Source organism: Sceloporus undulatus, chromosome 4 (genome assembly GCF_019175285.1).
Source record: "Sceloporus undulatus isolate JIND9_A2432 ecotype Alabama chromosome 4, SceUnd_v1.1, whole genome shotgun sequence".
Lineage (NCBI taxonomy): Eukaryota > Metazoa > Chordata > Lepidosauria > Squamata > Phrynosomatidae > Sceloporus > Sceloporus undulatus.
Genome location: NC_056525.1, coordinates 71177767 through 71193173, shown reverse-complemented (window position 1 = coordinate 71193173; position 15407 = coordinate 71177767). Strand labels below are relative to the sequence as shown.

Sequence of the window (15407 nt, the reverse complement as noted above, 5' to 3'; positions counted from 1 at the left end):
AGTGAATGCATTCTGGCCCCACTTTATTTTCATTTGAATTTAAGAGAAATTCCTCCCGTTTGTTAAACTCATCTGTTTAAAGACATCCAAAGAAGGACCATCCGCCAAGGCCATCTATTCTACTGAACAATTCTTCCAGTGAAAAAGTGTTCCTTGATGTTTAGTTGCTTAAGCATGTGCTCTACCACTGAGTGGTGGTCCCTTCTGTCACATAATATGACTGCGAATGTTCTCATGTACTTGAGGATCCAAGAATCCTGATGGATTAAATCACAGGCTCATTTACTCCAGCTGACTGCTTCTTTTGTTTTAAGATATTCAACCAGTTTTTAAAACAGGTTTCAACACACATATCACCCTCTAGCAACAGGGGGAGCAGCAAGATGAGCCTGTGAAAAGTGGGAAAAACAGAGAAACAGAAGAGGGGAGTTTGCTCCTTGAGCAGAAGTACACTCAAAGGTATTACAGGTCAGAGCAATGGAGTGGCTGCTCTTTCGAAAGCTTTGTGCAGTAATGCCCTTTAAAGAGAAAAAACAAGTCCTGAACAAGAACATGGCAAAAGACAGGTAGACATGAAATACAGTGCAGTGAGCACAGGCCAGTCCTGCAAGATTTTGTCCACCAAGCCCAGCACTGTCTACTATGTCTGGCAGCTGTTTTCAAGGAACGGTTCTCAGCAATGGCAGTGACTGTGGCAGCTTTGCAGATCACACGTGAAGAGATACTGTTCTCTGCCCAGTGGCTGGGCACAGGGAATGGCTAACATCTTTACATTCCTGCCTTCTCCCACATAAAGGAAGCCTGGAGGGAGTAGGAAAGGGGGTGTGAGTGACCTTTATTCCTTTGCTTCCAAAAGATTGCCAGGCAGGCTGCAGGTAAATTCTGGCTAAGATTTGTATGGCAGGACCATAGGCAGTTCTGACCCAAGGTATTTTCCTGCCTGTTGTGAAGGATAAAATGACATATCCCATTCCTTCAATGTTCGGAGCTAACGGGAGTGGTAGTTGAACCTTTTCTCAACCCTGGGACTGGCACAGCAAACCTTTGGGGGCAACAGGCCAACTTGGAGTGTACAGTATAGACTACATAGCCCATACTACTCTCTAATCCTACCCCCTTGCAACCACTTGCTGCCTCCTGAAGTAGACACCTCCCTCTGCCTACGAGAACAGCTGCAGCCTGTCTACAGTTTGTACATGCATATAGAGGACAAGGGATCTCCTGTTTCATTGATTCCACCATGTTTTCTTTGGTCCTTCTCTCTTCATCTCCATGTGGATTTTGAAACCATCAGTATCTTTGCAGAGGTGTCTGCAGCTGCTGAAGGCTGCTCCACATCTAGCCTATTTCCTCTTTCAGAGAACATATTTCACATTATCCAACATACAGGTAGGCTGGAAATTGCATAGGAAGCTCCATCCAGTTCAGTGTGTGGAAATGGCAGTATGAGCTATTGACAAAGATGAGCCACTGGCACATTTTTTTACAGCTCTGTGTTCTCCTCATGAGTTCTATGACTTGTTGTTTTATGGAGTCTTGATTATTTGTGATGTGTGCTGCACAGGCATCTGTGGCAAAGGAAAGAGAAGTTGGCATGTTGGCTGGGTCTGTGCAATATCCTCTAGACTAGCTGTGTCCAAATATGCTCTGTGCCCAGCACAGTCTGCATAACAAGATGGCGGGTTGGCCATGAGGTATATATACATAAGGATCCGATTTCATGTGTATCCTCTTTCTGTATAGAAGTGGAAGAGCCAGAGCTCAGTTCAATTATGCCTCTTCAGCTGTTGCATCGATCCCTGCATAAGTGAAGTTCTCAAACAAAGCCATGTTCACATAGGCCTGTCAAAACAGAAGCAGAATAAAGTTGGAGATGTAGGCTCTATTTTGCTCCTTCCCTCTCCCTTTCTTTTGTAAATACATTTCCCCTCCTAATTTCAAGAGGAAAAGACAAGGTAATACAAGCCCATATTTCAGTTAACCACTGAATTCCTGCTGAGATCAGGCTCCATTCTAATATCTTAGGATAAATGCGTAATGTAGGGCCCAGTACTCTGTAATCTCTAAGGAGCACCTGCATCCTGCCTTGGTGAGGAAACCAAAACTCTACGTCCAGCAATATATCCTTCTCAGCTGAAAGACAGAACAAAGACATTTGGGGTACCCTAGTGGTGGCACTGGGCTATGTCATCTGGCTAAAAATGATCTAGGCTGCGTTCCCACTATGATTTAAAGTGGATCGGGTTATATGACCATCATTCCCATTTGAAACTAGTTCTGATCCTACTTGATTGGTTTCAATCTCAATGAAGCAATGCAAATGCAACCTCCCACCTGTGCTTTTTCCTGACACTAGTTCTTTGGCAGTTCTTTTGAAAAAAATTGATTCTGAAGCGTGTTCAACAAGTGGGAACTATGGATCTGAATCGCATCATTTTGGAGGGGAGGGACTAATGGCGGGGGGGTGTGTGGTTACCATTCCCCCCCCCTTTTTTGTTTTTGCACCCCCTCCCCTCCCCCCCCCCCCCCCAGTGCTGCCTTTGTGCTTGTGGTGTGATCTATGGGTGCATGTTTTTTTTTTTTTAAAAAAACTGATAGAAGATTTGATTAATTGATTTTGCAACTACTTGCAATTACTCTGGCGGCAAGCTGGGCTATCAGCAGCCCAGTGAGGCAAGTAGTTGCAAAATAAATGAATAGACTTTTCTATCATTTTTTAAAATTATAGTTCCCAAGCTGGGCTGCCGCTTACATCACCGATGACATGCAGATGATTGATATGCATTTTGAAGTGGTGCAAACAAGTGAGGACGACAATCGTGCCAAAAAAGATAAGGTGATAATGAAAAGATCCGCTTTCACAGTGGGAACGACGGACCTTTTGGAATTGATTCGCTGACACGGAGTGAAGATGAATCACAAACCAGTTTAAATATAAGTAGGAGTGGGGTCCTAAGAAGAACAGAGTGCATATTTAGAGTGCAGCAAGAATGGCCCCAATACCTTCCTAGCTTCTAGCATGCGGATGAGCTGCACTGAGATCTGAGCAAAAGGTGGACGTTCATATGGCCGGTCCCGCCAGCACTGTCGCATCAGCTCATACCTGAAGAAAGAGGTGAGAAATGACTGTGAAGCAAACATGTGAATGAAGGGGAATTCTCAAGATATTGGGAGATTGGTCTACTTGTGCATTTCTTTCTAGCTGCTCCCGTAGTGTGAAGAGTGCAGGAATAAAAGGAAGTGCATCTTCATACTGTATGTAGTACATGAAGCAGAGAGAGAGCATGCAAATTAACATCACTGGGAGACAAGTGAATATACATAGTGTGCGAGTGTGTATTCTAGGGATAGGAGATTCTACTTACACCTCATCATCACAATTGAGGGGCTTCTCCATGCGGTATCCTTGGGGCAGCTTTTCATAGAGCTCAGCACATGTCATGCCACAGTATGGTGTCCCTCCTAAATAAGTGGGAAGATTAGACTAGACTAGACAGTACTTTTACTAGCATCCTGATACAAGCCAAACCACACTTCACATGTCTCTCTGGATGTTGCTGGAGCAAAACCAGAATACTGCAGTTCTCTTCCTAAATCACCTACCTTAGATCACTACATTTCCCCTCTCCCCCACAGTAAAAAGATGAAAAATGCTAGGAAAAGTTATTGTTTGGACTACATCTCCTCAGATCCTTCAACCAACACAACCACTGGCCTGGAAAAGATTTTCCCAAAATCTGGAAAAGTATTGCTACATTGAAAGGGAATGGTAACAAGAATGAAACAGGGAGAATAGGCTGTGTAGGTTGCTAGGATTTTCCAAATTCTGTTGTGCCCATAACATTATCAACTCCACCTGAAGAAAGAGCTGTTAATCTAAGGCACATCAACCCTTTGTACTCCTCAAGTGAAGGTTTTTATTCTTGATAGCCAGCGGGGGAGACATATGGTTGTTTCCACTTGCTTAAACCAAAATGATTCTAAGGTGGGTTCTACACCGCCCAAAAGTATGTGCTCGGCACGTACTAGGATTAGGACGCCCCTAACCCTAGTATGCACCGAGCACATACAAAATGGCAATGCCCATTCTACATGGGTGCTGCCATTTTGACGTAGCAGATGCTAAGCGTCCGCACATCTTGGCACCATTATGATGCCGCAAGTGCGCCAATGGCGCTTTGCGGCATCATAATGGTGCCGCAAAAAGAAGCCACTTTTTGCGGCTTCTTTTTGCTGCGTGGAGGAGTCGCGTGGTTTGGCCGCTGAGGCTCCTCCGTGCAGCAAATGAGGGCGCCAGCAGACCGCCCTTTTGGGCGGTCTGTAAAGCTCCTAAGACACCCTGGCCTAAATCCCATCCATAAAACCATTTGAATCAATTGCTGAATTGTTGCTCAAAGATACTATGGGTGGGAATAATGCAGCTCTCCATATCTTGTAGTACTGTAACTCCTAGCATTCCTCAAAGTTGGCTATGCTTGTTGGGGCTGCTAGAACTTGAAATCCAACAAGCTCAATGATTCCCACCTCTGACATACATAAATCCCATTGCTAGTCCCATTCAATTGCTGAATTGTAAATCAACATTTACAGTTTATAAATTCAGTTACTTCAATAACTCTACTGTAGTTGGGGCTAGCAAGTGCTTTTAGACTTCTGGTGCTGCTGACATATGACAGAGGATATGGAATAAATGAGAAGAACAAGTTGTACAGAACAGTTTGGGGCCCCAATGGGATACAAAGTGATGAAAGAGTGGGGACAAAAAGGCCAGACTGTTCCCATTAGATAGGAACTCACCCAGGCTGACAATTTCCCACAAGAGGACCCCAAATGACCACCTGCAACAGAAAGATAAATTAGGATGTGGGCTGAGATCCATCAGCATAATCAGCTCTGCTACAGACCATGATGATTTTTTAAAAGCTATTTTGGTTGTGTCCTGTTACTTTTGTACACAACAAAAAGGGAAATATTCAAGCCAGTAGGTTCTGTTTATTAATTGCAAGTTATCTCATGCTTCCTTTGTATTTTAAAAAACAAAAACAAACAAACAAATCCCCAACATAACAACAAACCCACAGGTTTCTTTTGCTTTGTTTTGTTTTGCAATATTCATATGTTTTTTAAGGACTGATTCAACAGGAAAAAGGAAAAAGATTAATCAGCTAAACATTCTCCTACTCCATGGGCATTTTTCTTATGATAGTTTCTACTTCTCCCAACCAGCAAAGGAGCAAGGGGTTGGAGTTTGAAAACATCACCAGCTATATGATCATTGGAAACCCTGTAAACTAAACTTCAATCTATGATAGACCTTGTTCCCCAACCCACAAGCCCCTTTTATAAATCACTTACACATCACTCTTGGTTGTGTATACACTGTAATTCAAGGATTCGATGGCCATCCAGCGAACTGGCAAACGGCCCTGCAAAAACAAGCATCATTGTGGGAGCAGAAGCCCCACTTTAGATAAGGAGAAGGAAAGAAGATGGAAGACCATTCTCCCCAGAACAGAAGAAAAGCCCGAGTAATAGGGGTTGGTGAGTGGGGAGGGGTCTTCAGAGTGGTGTTCTTCTGTGTGTGTGTGTGCGCGCATGTATGCACGCATGTGTTCAAGACAACTTTACAGCAACCACATGAATTTCATAGAGTTTTCTTAGGCAAGGAATGCTCAAGAGGTGGTTTTGCCAGTTCCTTCCTCTGAAATATATGATGCTAATTCCACTCTGAAGTGGTACTATATCTAGACTTACCATCGTCTTCTTTACATAAACTTCCTCCCCTCGGGACAAGCCAAAATCAGCAATCTTGGAAGTCAGGTTTTCCCCTACTAGGATGTTTCTGGCAGCCAAGTCTCTATGAATAAACTAGAAGTGAAAGACAACCACATGGAGTCTGCTTTCTTAATTAAGGAAGCTAATTTTTACAAAGAGAAATACACTGACCCCATGCGCACAACCAATTCCCTGGGTTGCCTGTTTCCCTAGAAAGCAATCACACTAAGGAACTTATCACACTAGATGAATCCTGGGCAGAAATGGGATAAAAAAGTAGAAAACCCCCACAAATACAGGATATTTTTCAGACGCTGTTTCTTCCAAAGTGCAATAACATGAAAATAAAGCGAATGGAAAGTTGACAAAAATGACAACTTTTTACTTTTGGGAAGTTCCCGAAAGAAAAAAGGTATTGTTTTTGTTGACTTTCCATTCACTTTATTTTCGCATTATTGCTTTTTGGCGCAAACATGTCTGAAAAACATCCCACATTTGTGTTGTTTTTTTTTCTACTTTAAAAATCCGGTTTCTGTGCAGGATTTGTCTAGTGTGATGAGGTCCTAGGTCTGCTTTCTTAAAGAAAACGAATACATGTTGAGTCTCCCTTATCCAAAATGTTTGGGACCAGAGGTGTTTCAGATTTTGGATTTTATTTAAAATTTTGGAATATTCCCATATACATAATGAGATATCTTGGAAATGGAACCCAAGACAAAATTCATTTATATTTCATATACACCTTATACACACAGAGTGGAGGTATTTTTATATAATATTTTCCAATCATCTTGTGCATAAAACAAAGTTTGTGCACCTTGAACCATCAGAAAGCAAAGGTGTCACTATCTCAGCCACCCATGAGAAATGTTTTGGATTTTGGAGCATTTCAGATTTTTGGACAAGGGATATTCAACCTGTATTTATGAAGATAAATATATGAGACAGACCTGTTTTTCACTTAAGTATTGCATGCCTTTGGCTACATCAGATGCAAACTGCAAGAGCTGCTGGGATGTGAGGGTCGAGGCTGTTCCATGCTCTCTTGCAAAGGCAGGATCTGTCTCCAGGACTCGGCTCTTGCGTAGGAAGTCTAGCAAGTTCCCATAAGGTGCATATTCAATAGCAATATATAGGTATCCTGGAATATAAAATGAGATACAATCAGGTGGTCCAAAAGCCACATGTATCAGTGAGCTGTGTTTCAGAAGCTGGCCAGAAAAAGGAAACAAGATAGATTGTAATGTAATAATGTTTGTAATTTTATATTGTTTGTATGTGATGTTTTAATTGTTTTATTGTAATAAGTTTTTAAAGTTTTTATTGTGAGTCTCCTTGGGTCCCTTTCTGGGAGAAAGGAGGCATAGAAATTAAATAAATTGGTGGAGTCTAGGACCTGTAGTCCAAAAAGGGTCTTTTCCAAGCCCTGGTGAGATAAGATACAAGATGCTGGTCCTCTGTATATCATGTTAGGAAGAGTGAAAAAAAAATTGCTATACAAGGGTTCAGACAGGGCAAATGTATTGGGAGTTTGTGATATTTACAGCTGTAGTTCTTGAGTTGTTAAAAATATCCAAGTTATGTTTCTATTGTAACAAACTATTTTCTGGCAATTCCAAGCACCATCTGCAACATTTTATTCCCACCCTCAAGTAGGTTTCCTTTTAAAGGCAAGACAGATCAGAACAAAAACTCTCCTTATCTTCTCCTTTTTTAAAATCAGAAAATCATAATTATAGTATTATAGTCCATCATTAAAATGGTACTTTTGCACTTTAACATTGTAATTCCAATTATTTTAAAAATCAATAATAATAATAATAATAATAATATAGTTATATCTTGCCTTTCTCCCAAACCTGGGACTCAAGGTGGCATACAATTAAAAGGAACAATATAACTAAAAACTAAAGCAAAAAGTGAACATTAAAATGCAGTTAAACTAGTAACTGTATTAAACTAATTAAAACCTACATTTAAAAGGATAACATTGCAATTAAAAAGATAAAAAGCCATTTAAAACAGTTCAGCTTAAAACAATACAGCACTCATATCCTGTTCTTTAAAAAACATCAGTCAGAATAAAGAAGGGTTGCCTGATGACAGAAGGATTGAATGGCAGGGCAATTCTGGCTTCCCTCAGAAGGGAGTGCCAGAGTCTAGGGGTAGCCACCAAGAAAAATGGAAATTTTGTCCTGTTGTTGTTAGCTGTCCTTGAGTTGGTCCCAACTCGTGGTAACCTGTGGATGAGACATCTCCAACACTCCCTATCGTCCTCTGATCTGCTGAGCTTCTACAGATTCAGGCCTGTGATCTACCTAATTGGGTCTAGCCACTTGGCATGGAGTCTTCCTCTCACTCTACTTGCCTCCGTCTTTCCTAACATTATTGTCTTCACTAATGAGTTATGCCTTCTCATGATATGGCCAAAGTACATTTTGTACTACAAATGGGCTATTTGTCCTTCAAACCATAGGACTGTTTTAGCAACCTGCACTCCAATCAATGGACACAGAGGTAACAACAACTGGCAAAACTACAAGAAATTGGGCTTCTTTAGACTGTTGTTGTGTGCCTTCAAGTCGTTTCCAACCTATGGTGACCCTAAGGCAAACCTATCACAGCATTTTCTTGGCATGCTTTTTTCAAAGGTTTGACACTGCCATCATCTGAGGCTGAGAGTGTGTGACTTGCCCACTGTCACCTAGTGGATTTCATGGCTGAACGGGAAATTCGAACCCTGTTCTCCAGAATCATAGTCCAACACTCAAACCACTACACCATGGTGGATCTGCTCTGGAAGAAACCCAAAAGGGGATCTCAGAAATGTAATGCTTTAGGTCACTTCTGTCACTAGATGGTGCCAGCACTATGACAGAAACTCTGGAGCAGGAAGCAAAATGTTTTGGGTGGGGGAGTAGAATGCTGGAGAAAGAGGCAGGATTATCATGCACCATGCAAAGCAGCTCACCCTTGTTCTCACAGGCTCCCAGCAGGTTGATGATATTAGGATGGTGGCCCAGCTTGCAAAGAACTTCCAGCTCTCCAGCAAAGTCCCGATGGTCATTCTCAGAGGCAAATTCTGAAACACAGATGCAGATGCCACAACTGTAGCACTGGGGAGAGGGTGTTCAAAGGTAGGAGCCCGACAGAAAACCTCCTCTGAACAGAGAAATGGGAAATGTGCTGTCTGTACTCCATAAGGTGGCAAACCCATGCTGCCCACTATCCTACATGTCATGTGAATTTGTGATCAATCTCAGTATTTAGGAATGTGGGCTACATGTATGTTACTTGCATCAACATATTCAATGTGTTTGGAAACACAAATTGCTGCATGCATGTGCTCTTGTTTTACAGGTACATAAGCAAGGTGCTGTTTGAATGTTTATTGCTGCTGTTGTGTGCCTTCAAGACATTACTGACTTATGGCAACCCTAAGGCTACCCTATTATGGTTTTTTTTGGCAAGATTTGGTCAGAGTGGTTTTGTCTTTGCCTTCATCTGTGGCTGGGAGAGTATGAGTTGCCCAAGATTGACCAGCGGGTTTCTATGGCTGAGCAGTGATTCAAACCATGATCTCCAGAGCATCAAATACCAGTTCAGCACTCAAGCCACTACATCACGCTGGTACATACTTGGAGGTACCCATAACAAAAATAAATGGCTCTTCCTTTGCAAACCCACTTTATGGGCACAAACGTATTGCTTTCATACTATGTCATAGTTTCCTACTATTCAAAGAACCCTCAGAATTGTAGTTTAAGTGCTGAAAAATTTGGTAAAGATATCTACCACAGTGCCATCTGGGGACAGGAAACTGCTGTGAAACTAGTTTAACCTGTGTAAGGTTGTTGGGCAGATGTGCTGTGAAGTATCTATGATTTTGTGCTGGAGTGTTGCTCTTTGGCTTATTATTTGGGGAGCATCAATTTTAACATTAAGCAGGGATGTGTATATGTACTAGTCTGTGCAGTCTCCACCATCATCAAGAAGGCAGGGAACAGGGCTGGTCTGCTAATTATTTAAACCCTAAGCAAGGCCAGAAAGAGAAAAGAGACCATCTGCCTGTGAACAGCCTCAGAGTTATGTAGGTCAAGGTCCTCACACTTGGGCACTGAAATGTCAGCTCCCAGCCAACATGGCCAATGATGAGGAAACCTGAGAATTGCAGTAGTCCAACAACATTTGAGACTTTAAAGGTTTTGAACCACTTGCTCAGTGGCACAAATCTCACCTTTCAGCATCTTAATGGCTGCGTTCATTCTCAAACCGTCTTTCTTGATCATGGCCCGGATGACTTGCCCAAAGTTCCCTTCCCCTATCATGTCCTCAAACTTGATGTCTTCCCACTCCAGGATGGGATAACTAAGAGGTTCAGGCTGTGGCTTGGGCCGGCGTGTCAGGGTCAATGTGCCTGAATTGAACTGCAGGATGGTCTCTTCCCCCTGAGAGAGAATGAGGTTTGGTGGAAAGGACAGTTGGTATGAGCATTACACACCAACATACCCTCCATCATTTCACAGATAAAAATCAGGATACATGTGGTCAAGTAACAGACTTTGATCAAGAGGGCAAACCTTATTAACAAGGAACAACACACAAGCTAGAATAGGCTGCAGCAATTTGTTATCAGTTGAGCCTACTGGGAAAGACCAGATTCCACCCACTCCTCTCCTCTCACTAACTGAGTGCAACTTACTTTTGTGCTTTGAACTCCATTTGCAGCAATTGAGGTAAGCTGAAAATAAAGGAGGAAGAAAGTGGAAGGAGGAGAGAGAAAGCGGGACATTTTAAAAGTAGCTGGAAAAGTGGGATGACAGAGGATTAACTGGGACTGTCCTGGCCAAACTGGGAAGGTTGGAGGGCAAGCACCAAGCAGTCAAGTGGCTTGTTGGCATGATCCTCTGGGGGTAGAGAGCAGAGAGGAGAGGTGAAGCAGGGTCAGTGGGTATTTCAAAAGCATCATCACTCACAGAGCCTGACTGGTAGGTGAATGTCCGGCGCCGGTGGAAGAAGTTCTTCTTGATGAGGAAAAGGGCCAGAAGAGCAAATAAGATGGTCAGGCAGGTGACAGAGACAGAGCCTACAATGGCAAACAGCAGCTGCTGGTCCACGTTGGAAGGAGGCAAGTTCTTGCTCTCCAGGGTGGGTTCTTGGCTCAGTGCTCCTGGGGAAAGAACACATTAATTTCCCTAATGTAGTATTCCCTTTTTGTCATATATTCCTTAATTTGACTTCCCACCAAATGTGATGAGTTTACCAGCTAGATTTTTCTTATTTTTCCTCCTTGCCTTAACGAGTTAATTACTTACTATATTACCTTCTAAATCTATTATTTCCTTTCCCTGTCATCCTGATTATTCTTTTCTCTTTTTCCCTTCCTCTTCTATTTGTTCACATTTTTATTCCTTCTATGATAAATGTATATTTTACCTTCTTTTCCTTTTATTTTGTTTGTTTAGTTATTTAAACAGGATTATATTTTCTCCCCATTTCTCCTTCCATAACAATTTCACTCCTTCTCAATCTTGTTTGCATTGATTAATAGATTTAACATTTAATGCTTATATTAATAAGTCCATATCATATATCTCAAACAATTTGAATAGCCACTCTTCAATTTTTCATGTCTCTTTTTGTTTTCAATTTTTTACTATCACCAATCTTGCTGCTGTAATTCTATATACTATAATACTATTCTTCAAAGATTTTTGTTAAATTGTTTATTTTCACTAGGTACCATGTTTAGTAAATATATTTCTGGATTCCTGGGGTAATTTGAACACTTTGGTTACTTTCATATGTATATTCTTCCATTTTTAAAAACTTTTGTACAATGCTACTACATAGGATATAGGGTACCTCTTGCTTTTTTCTTTGACATTTTAGCCATTTTTACTGGTGTCATGTAACACCTAAAATATATTTTAAAGAAGTTTTCTTTCAAGATGTAGCTATTTGAGAATTTGATGTATTTAGTCCAAGTCTTTTCCCAATCTTCTAATTTAATTGGATGTCCAATGTCCTGTGTCCACTTGATCATGTCATCCATTACTACTTCTTGTTCCAAATCTACTTTTAACAAAATCTTATACAATTTATTTATTATTTTCTAGGTAGTACTAGTTCCTTGAATTCCAAATTATCTTCTTCAAATCCTTCTAATTTAAAATCAATTTTAAATCTTTCTGTCTATGTGGAAAGCAATGGCACATTATCCCTTCTGACATTAATTCTTCCCTTGATTTTATTTGATGTTGGCACCCATCATATTTTAATAATTCTTTATAAGTTATCCATTCACCTGTCATTAAACAATATTTCTTCAAAAAATGCCTCATGAATTGAGATCCTTGATCCATTCATTACATATTGTGGGGCCCCAGAAAACAATGTCATTAATGTCTAGCCCTCTGGTGTGAGTACACTGTGGCATCTGTTTTTCTCCCAAGGTTTGGAAGCATTATTATTATGTTTTTTGTTCTTGTTCTTTTACTATAGCTCCAGGAATTACCACTGGTCATTCTGAGTGAGGGTATTCTGGAAGTTATAGTCCAAAAAACAACAACTCTTAACAGAAAAAAAAAACTGTTAAGGAGGAAAAGATGCAACAGGTCTGGAATGATTTTGAATTGGCCACACTAAGTAAGAGCCAACTGTCTGGCATCAGTGAGCTCTTGAGATGTTCCACCTTCTGGATAGGTTGGTACTGCAGGTGTTGCTATCTGCCAGGAGCAGCCATGACTATATCCTGCCTGGCCCATGTTGTGTGTAACTGAGGTGTGCTGCAAGTTTGACAAGGCCTTACTTATGCCAACACTTCTGCCCTTTCTGCTTGGTCCCCATCCACTGGGGGTGTATCCACACTGACATTTTTATGGCATTTTGATCCCACTCTAACTGTAATTGTTCCGTCCTCTGGAATCCTCTGATTTTTAGTTTGGGGAAGTGCTCTCTACTGAACTACAGTACTAGAACTCTCTAACAGAGAACTCCAAGTATTTCCATCACACTACAAATGGTACATGGAAGTTAAAAGTAAGATCAAAGTGCTATAAACCATGCAGTGTGGATATACCCTGGGTCAACCAACCCAACTAACCCATTCATCCACTCACCATCACCCAAGATCTCAGCTCTCACAGGTTTGCTCCACTCGCCTGGTACGTAAGAGTTGGCTCGCACTCGGAACTGATACAACGTGCTGGTGTTGAGCCCCGTGATGAGCTTTGTGGTCTCCCAGCCATTTTCTGTGTCCACCCATTGTGGTTCGTTGGTACCCCCCAGCTGTTGCACCTCTACAATGTATTTGTTGATGCCACCATTGGGGTATTCCGGGGGCAGCCATGTGAGCTTGACACTGCTGTCAGCGAGGGGCTCCACCATGAGAGACTGTGGGGATGAGGGGCCTGGGAGGAGGAGAAAGTGGTACAGCTATTAGCTCCGCAGTCTCCACCAGGAATGTAAGCCATGTCAAAGTAGACAGGGCACTTGGGGACCTCTAAAACATGGGGGATTCTGAGAGGGAACTGATTAGCAGGGTTTTCATTATGGCTGGCCCTACCATTGGGTGGAGTGAGGTAGCAGATAAAGAAAAGCAGCAAATTTTTATTTAACAATTTACTGTCAGGGACAGAGAGAGGTACTTTTGTGAGATTTTCTTGGCTCATGTGTTAAAATAACTTGATTGGCCTTAGATGCTTTGCACCTTGACTTTGAGGTGGTTGGGATGCCAAATGTCTTGGTCTAGCCCTGATTACTATGGTGCTGGAAAACAATGTTTGGTTGAAGGTGAATATCTCCAAGTTGGTACTTGGCATCTTGCCTGGCAATACACATTGCTCATCTTCATTGGGAGCTCACAGAAGTCAGTGTGGTGGAGCCAGAGCTCACAGGGTCAAAGCACCAACACTTTTTGATTAGCAGGGACACTGTATTCATCCTGAGGTTTTAAACTGTTCACTCTGAGCTTAGCTGCAATCTTTGCAGTAGCAGATGAGGGTAGCAGATTTCCCCAGTAACAATATGTTGTTATAAATTATCTCTGTTGTTTTGAACAAGCAAATTGGACCTATTAAGTCTACAAATGACCTGCTCCATGTAGAGATGGAAACAGCTAGAATAGTTTACTGACATCTTTGGACTCTTTTTGTGGAGTGGGGTGTAACTACAGGGATGATCATGCTGACTGCTTGGTCTTCAAAATTACCAGTACTATACAGAGAAGTTAGAACAAATATTATTTAATATTACACAGTGGGATACTGATTTAGATGTTTGAGACCCATCAATCACACAGCAGTGGACCAATCAGAGACTGGTACAGCACTGCAGAGGCCTGATCCATTTGAGACATTTCTGACAAGGTAGTTATTATGCAAATAAAACCATGCTGATCACCCCCCATCTCAGATGATAATGGTATATCCTACTTCCCACCTTTGCTGTTGATCTTGACTTTGTAGGGTTCAGATGGTGGTCCCAGGCTGGCACAATGATACACTAATACTTCCAGGTTATACTCCTTGTTGAATTTAAGGTTTGGGATACAGGCAGACTGCACAGTCATGGAAGTAATGTTCTTCTTACGTACAAGTTCTTTGGGTGAGTCATAGAGCTGGACAAGGTATCCAGAGCCCACAGTGTCACTCTTGGGCAAATTCCAGTTTACACAAAGATTGTGGCTCTCTTCAAAGAACGAACTTTTAATCACAGGCTTGGCTGTTGGCTCTGTGTGGGATAGAGAGGTCAAAAACCTATCAGTCTGATTTTGTTCCTGCCTAACAGCACCTGGGAGCAAGCGGTCCCAGGGCATTTATCTTTAGCTACAGCCATAGGCCATTCCCACTACACAACTTCCATTACTAGTGTTGCTTTTTCTTGGTAAGGGGTTGAGATCTTAAATAGTACACTGGGAGTGTAACTGTGCACATTCAACTCCTTGTCTTCTCTCCCTCTGGGCTGCTACAAGGCCCTATGACTGATGCTATGGCAGTTAAACAGCTCTGGAGCGGGAGGAAACTGGGCAGCAGGACCACAATGCCATTCCTATGCCTCTTTCTCCACTGAACTGCAGGGGGATGAGAGGCTGCCCAGTTGCCTCCTTCCTCTCTCCTCTTCTGCCATAACAATGGCTACACAGCCATTGTCAGATGCTGGTGAGGGAGGCTTTGGATAGGGAGCAACTAGAGGATAGTCCCTGTGCAAAATAGGACACACACGGCACACATATGTTACTGATGATTGTCAGCAATGCACCAGATACTGCTGGGAGAAACAGACGTCAGACTTGTTAGAACTGGAACCTGTTATGAAATAATTACTTAGGCAGAAGACATTCAGTATGCATTAAGGATGTGCCTCTTAGCAAACAGATGGCATAAATACCCTTAAGGTAATAAATCACATCTGATCTTGGAAGCTAAGCAGGGTCAGTCCTGTTTAGTATAGGATGGATGAGTACCAGGTGCTGTAGCCGATATTTCAGAGGAAGAAACTGGCAAAACCACCTCTGAGTATTCCTTGTCAAAGAAAATCCTATGAAACTCATGGGGTTGTCATAAGCCAAAAGGTAACTGAAGGCACACACACACACACACACACACACACCAGACACTTGAGCATAGAAT

General features: G+C 42.0%; 1 protein-coding gene across 3 annotated transcripts in view; it reads right to left on the bottom strand.

The window, feature by feature from the left end:
- Window positions 1-286: 286 nt before the first annotated feature.
- Window positions 287-15407, bottom strand: part of TIE1 (tyrosine kinase with immunoglobulin like and EGF like domains 1) — a 38318-nt gene continuing 23197 nt past the window's right edge. Inside the window, exons 12-24 of one of the 3 annotated variants that reach the window (XM_042464187.1) lie at window positions 14218-14508; window positions 12897-13187; window positions 10752-10945; window positions 10478-10516; window positions 10013-10223; window positions 8747-8857; window positions 6726-6916; window positions 5755-5868; window positions 5356-5426; window positions 4798-4838; window positions 3366-3462; window positions 3004-3103; window positions 287-1842 (exon numbers count right to left, since the gene is read on the bottom strand). In XM_042464187.1, the coding sequence (XP_042320121.1) occupies window positions 1771-1842; window positions 3004-3103; window positions 3366-3462; window positions 4798-4838; window positions 5356-5426; window positions 5755-5868; window positions 6726-6916; window positions 8747-8857; window positions 10013-10223; window positions 10478-10516; window positions 10752-10945; window positions 12897-13187; window positions 14218-14508 (1823 nt within the window). In that variant the 3' untranslated portion in view covers window positions 287-1770. The remainder of the gene's footprint in view (window positions 1843-3003; window positions 3104-3365; window positions 3463-4797; window positions 4839-5355; window positions 5427-5754; window positions 5869-6725; window positions 6917-8746; window positions 8858-10012; window positions 10224-10477; window positions 10517-10751; window positions 10946-12896; window positions 13188-14217; window positions 14509-15407) is intronic. The other 2 variants (XM_042464188.1, XM_042464189.1) reach the window with 2 other exon arrangements.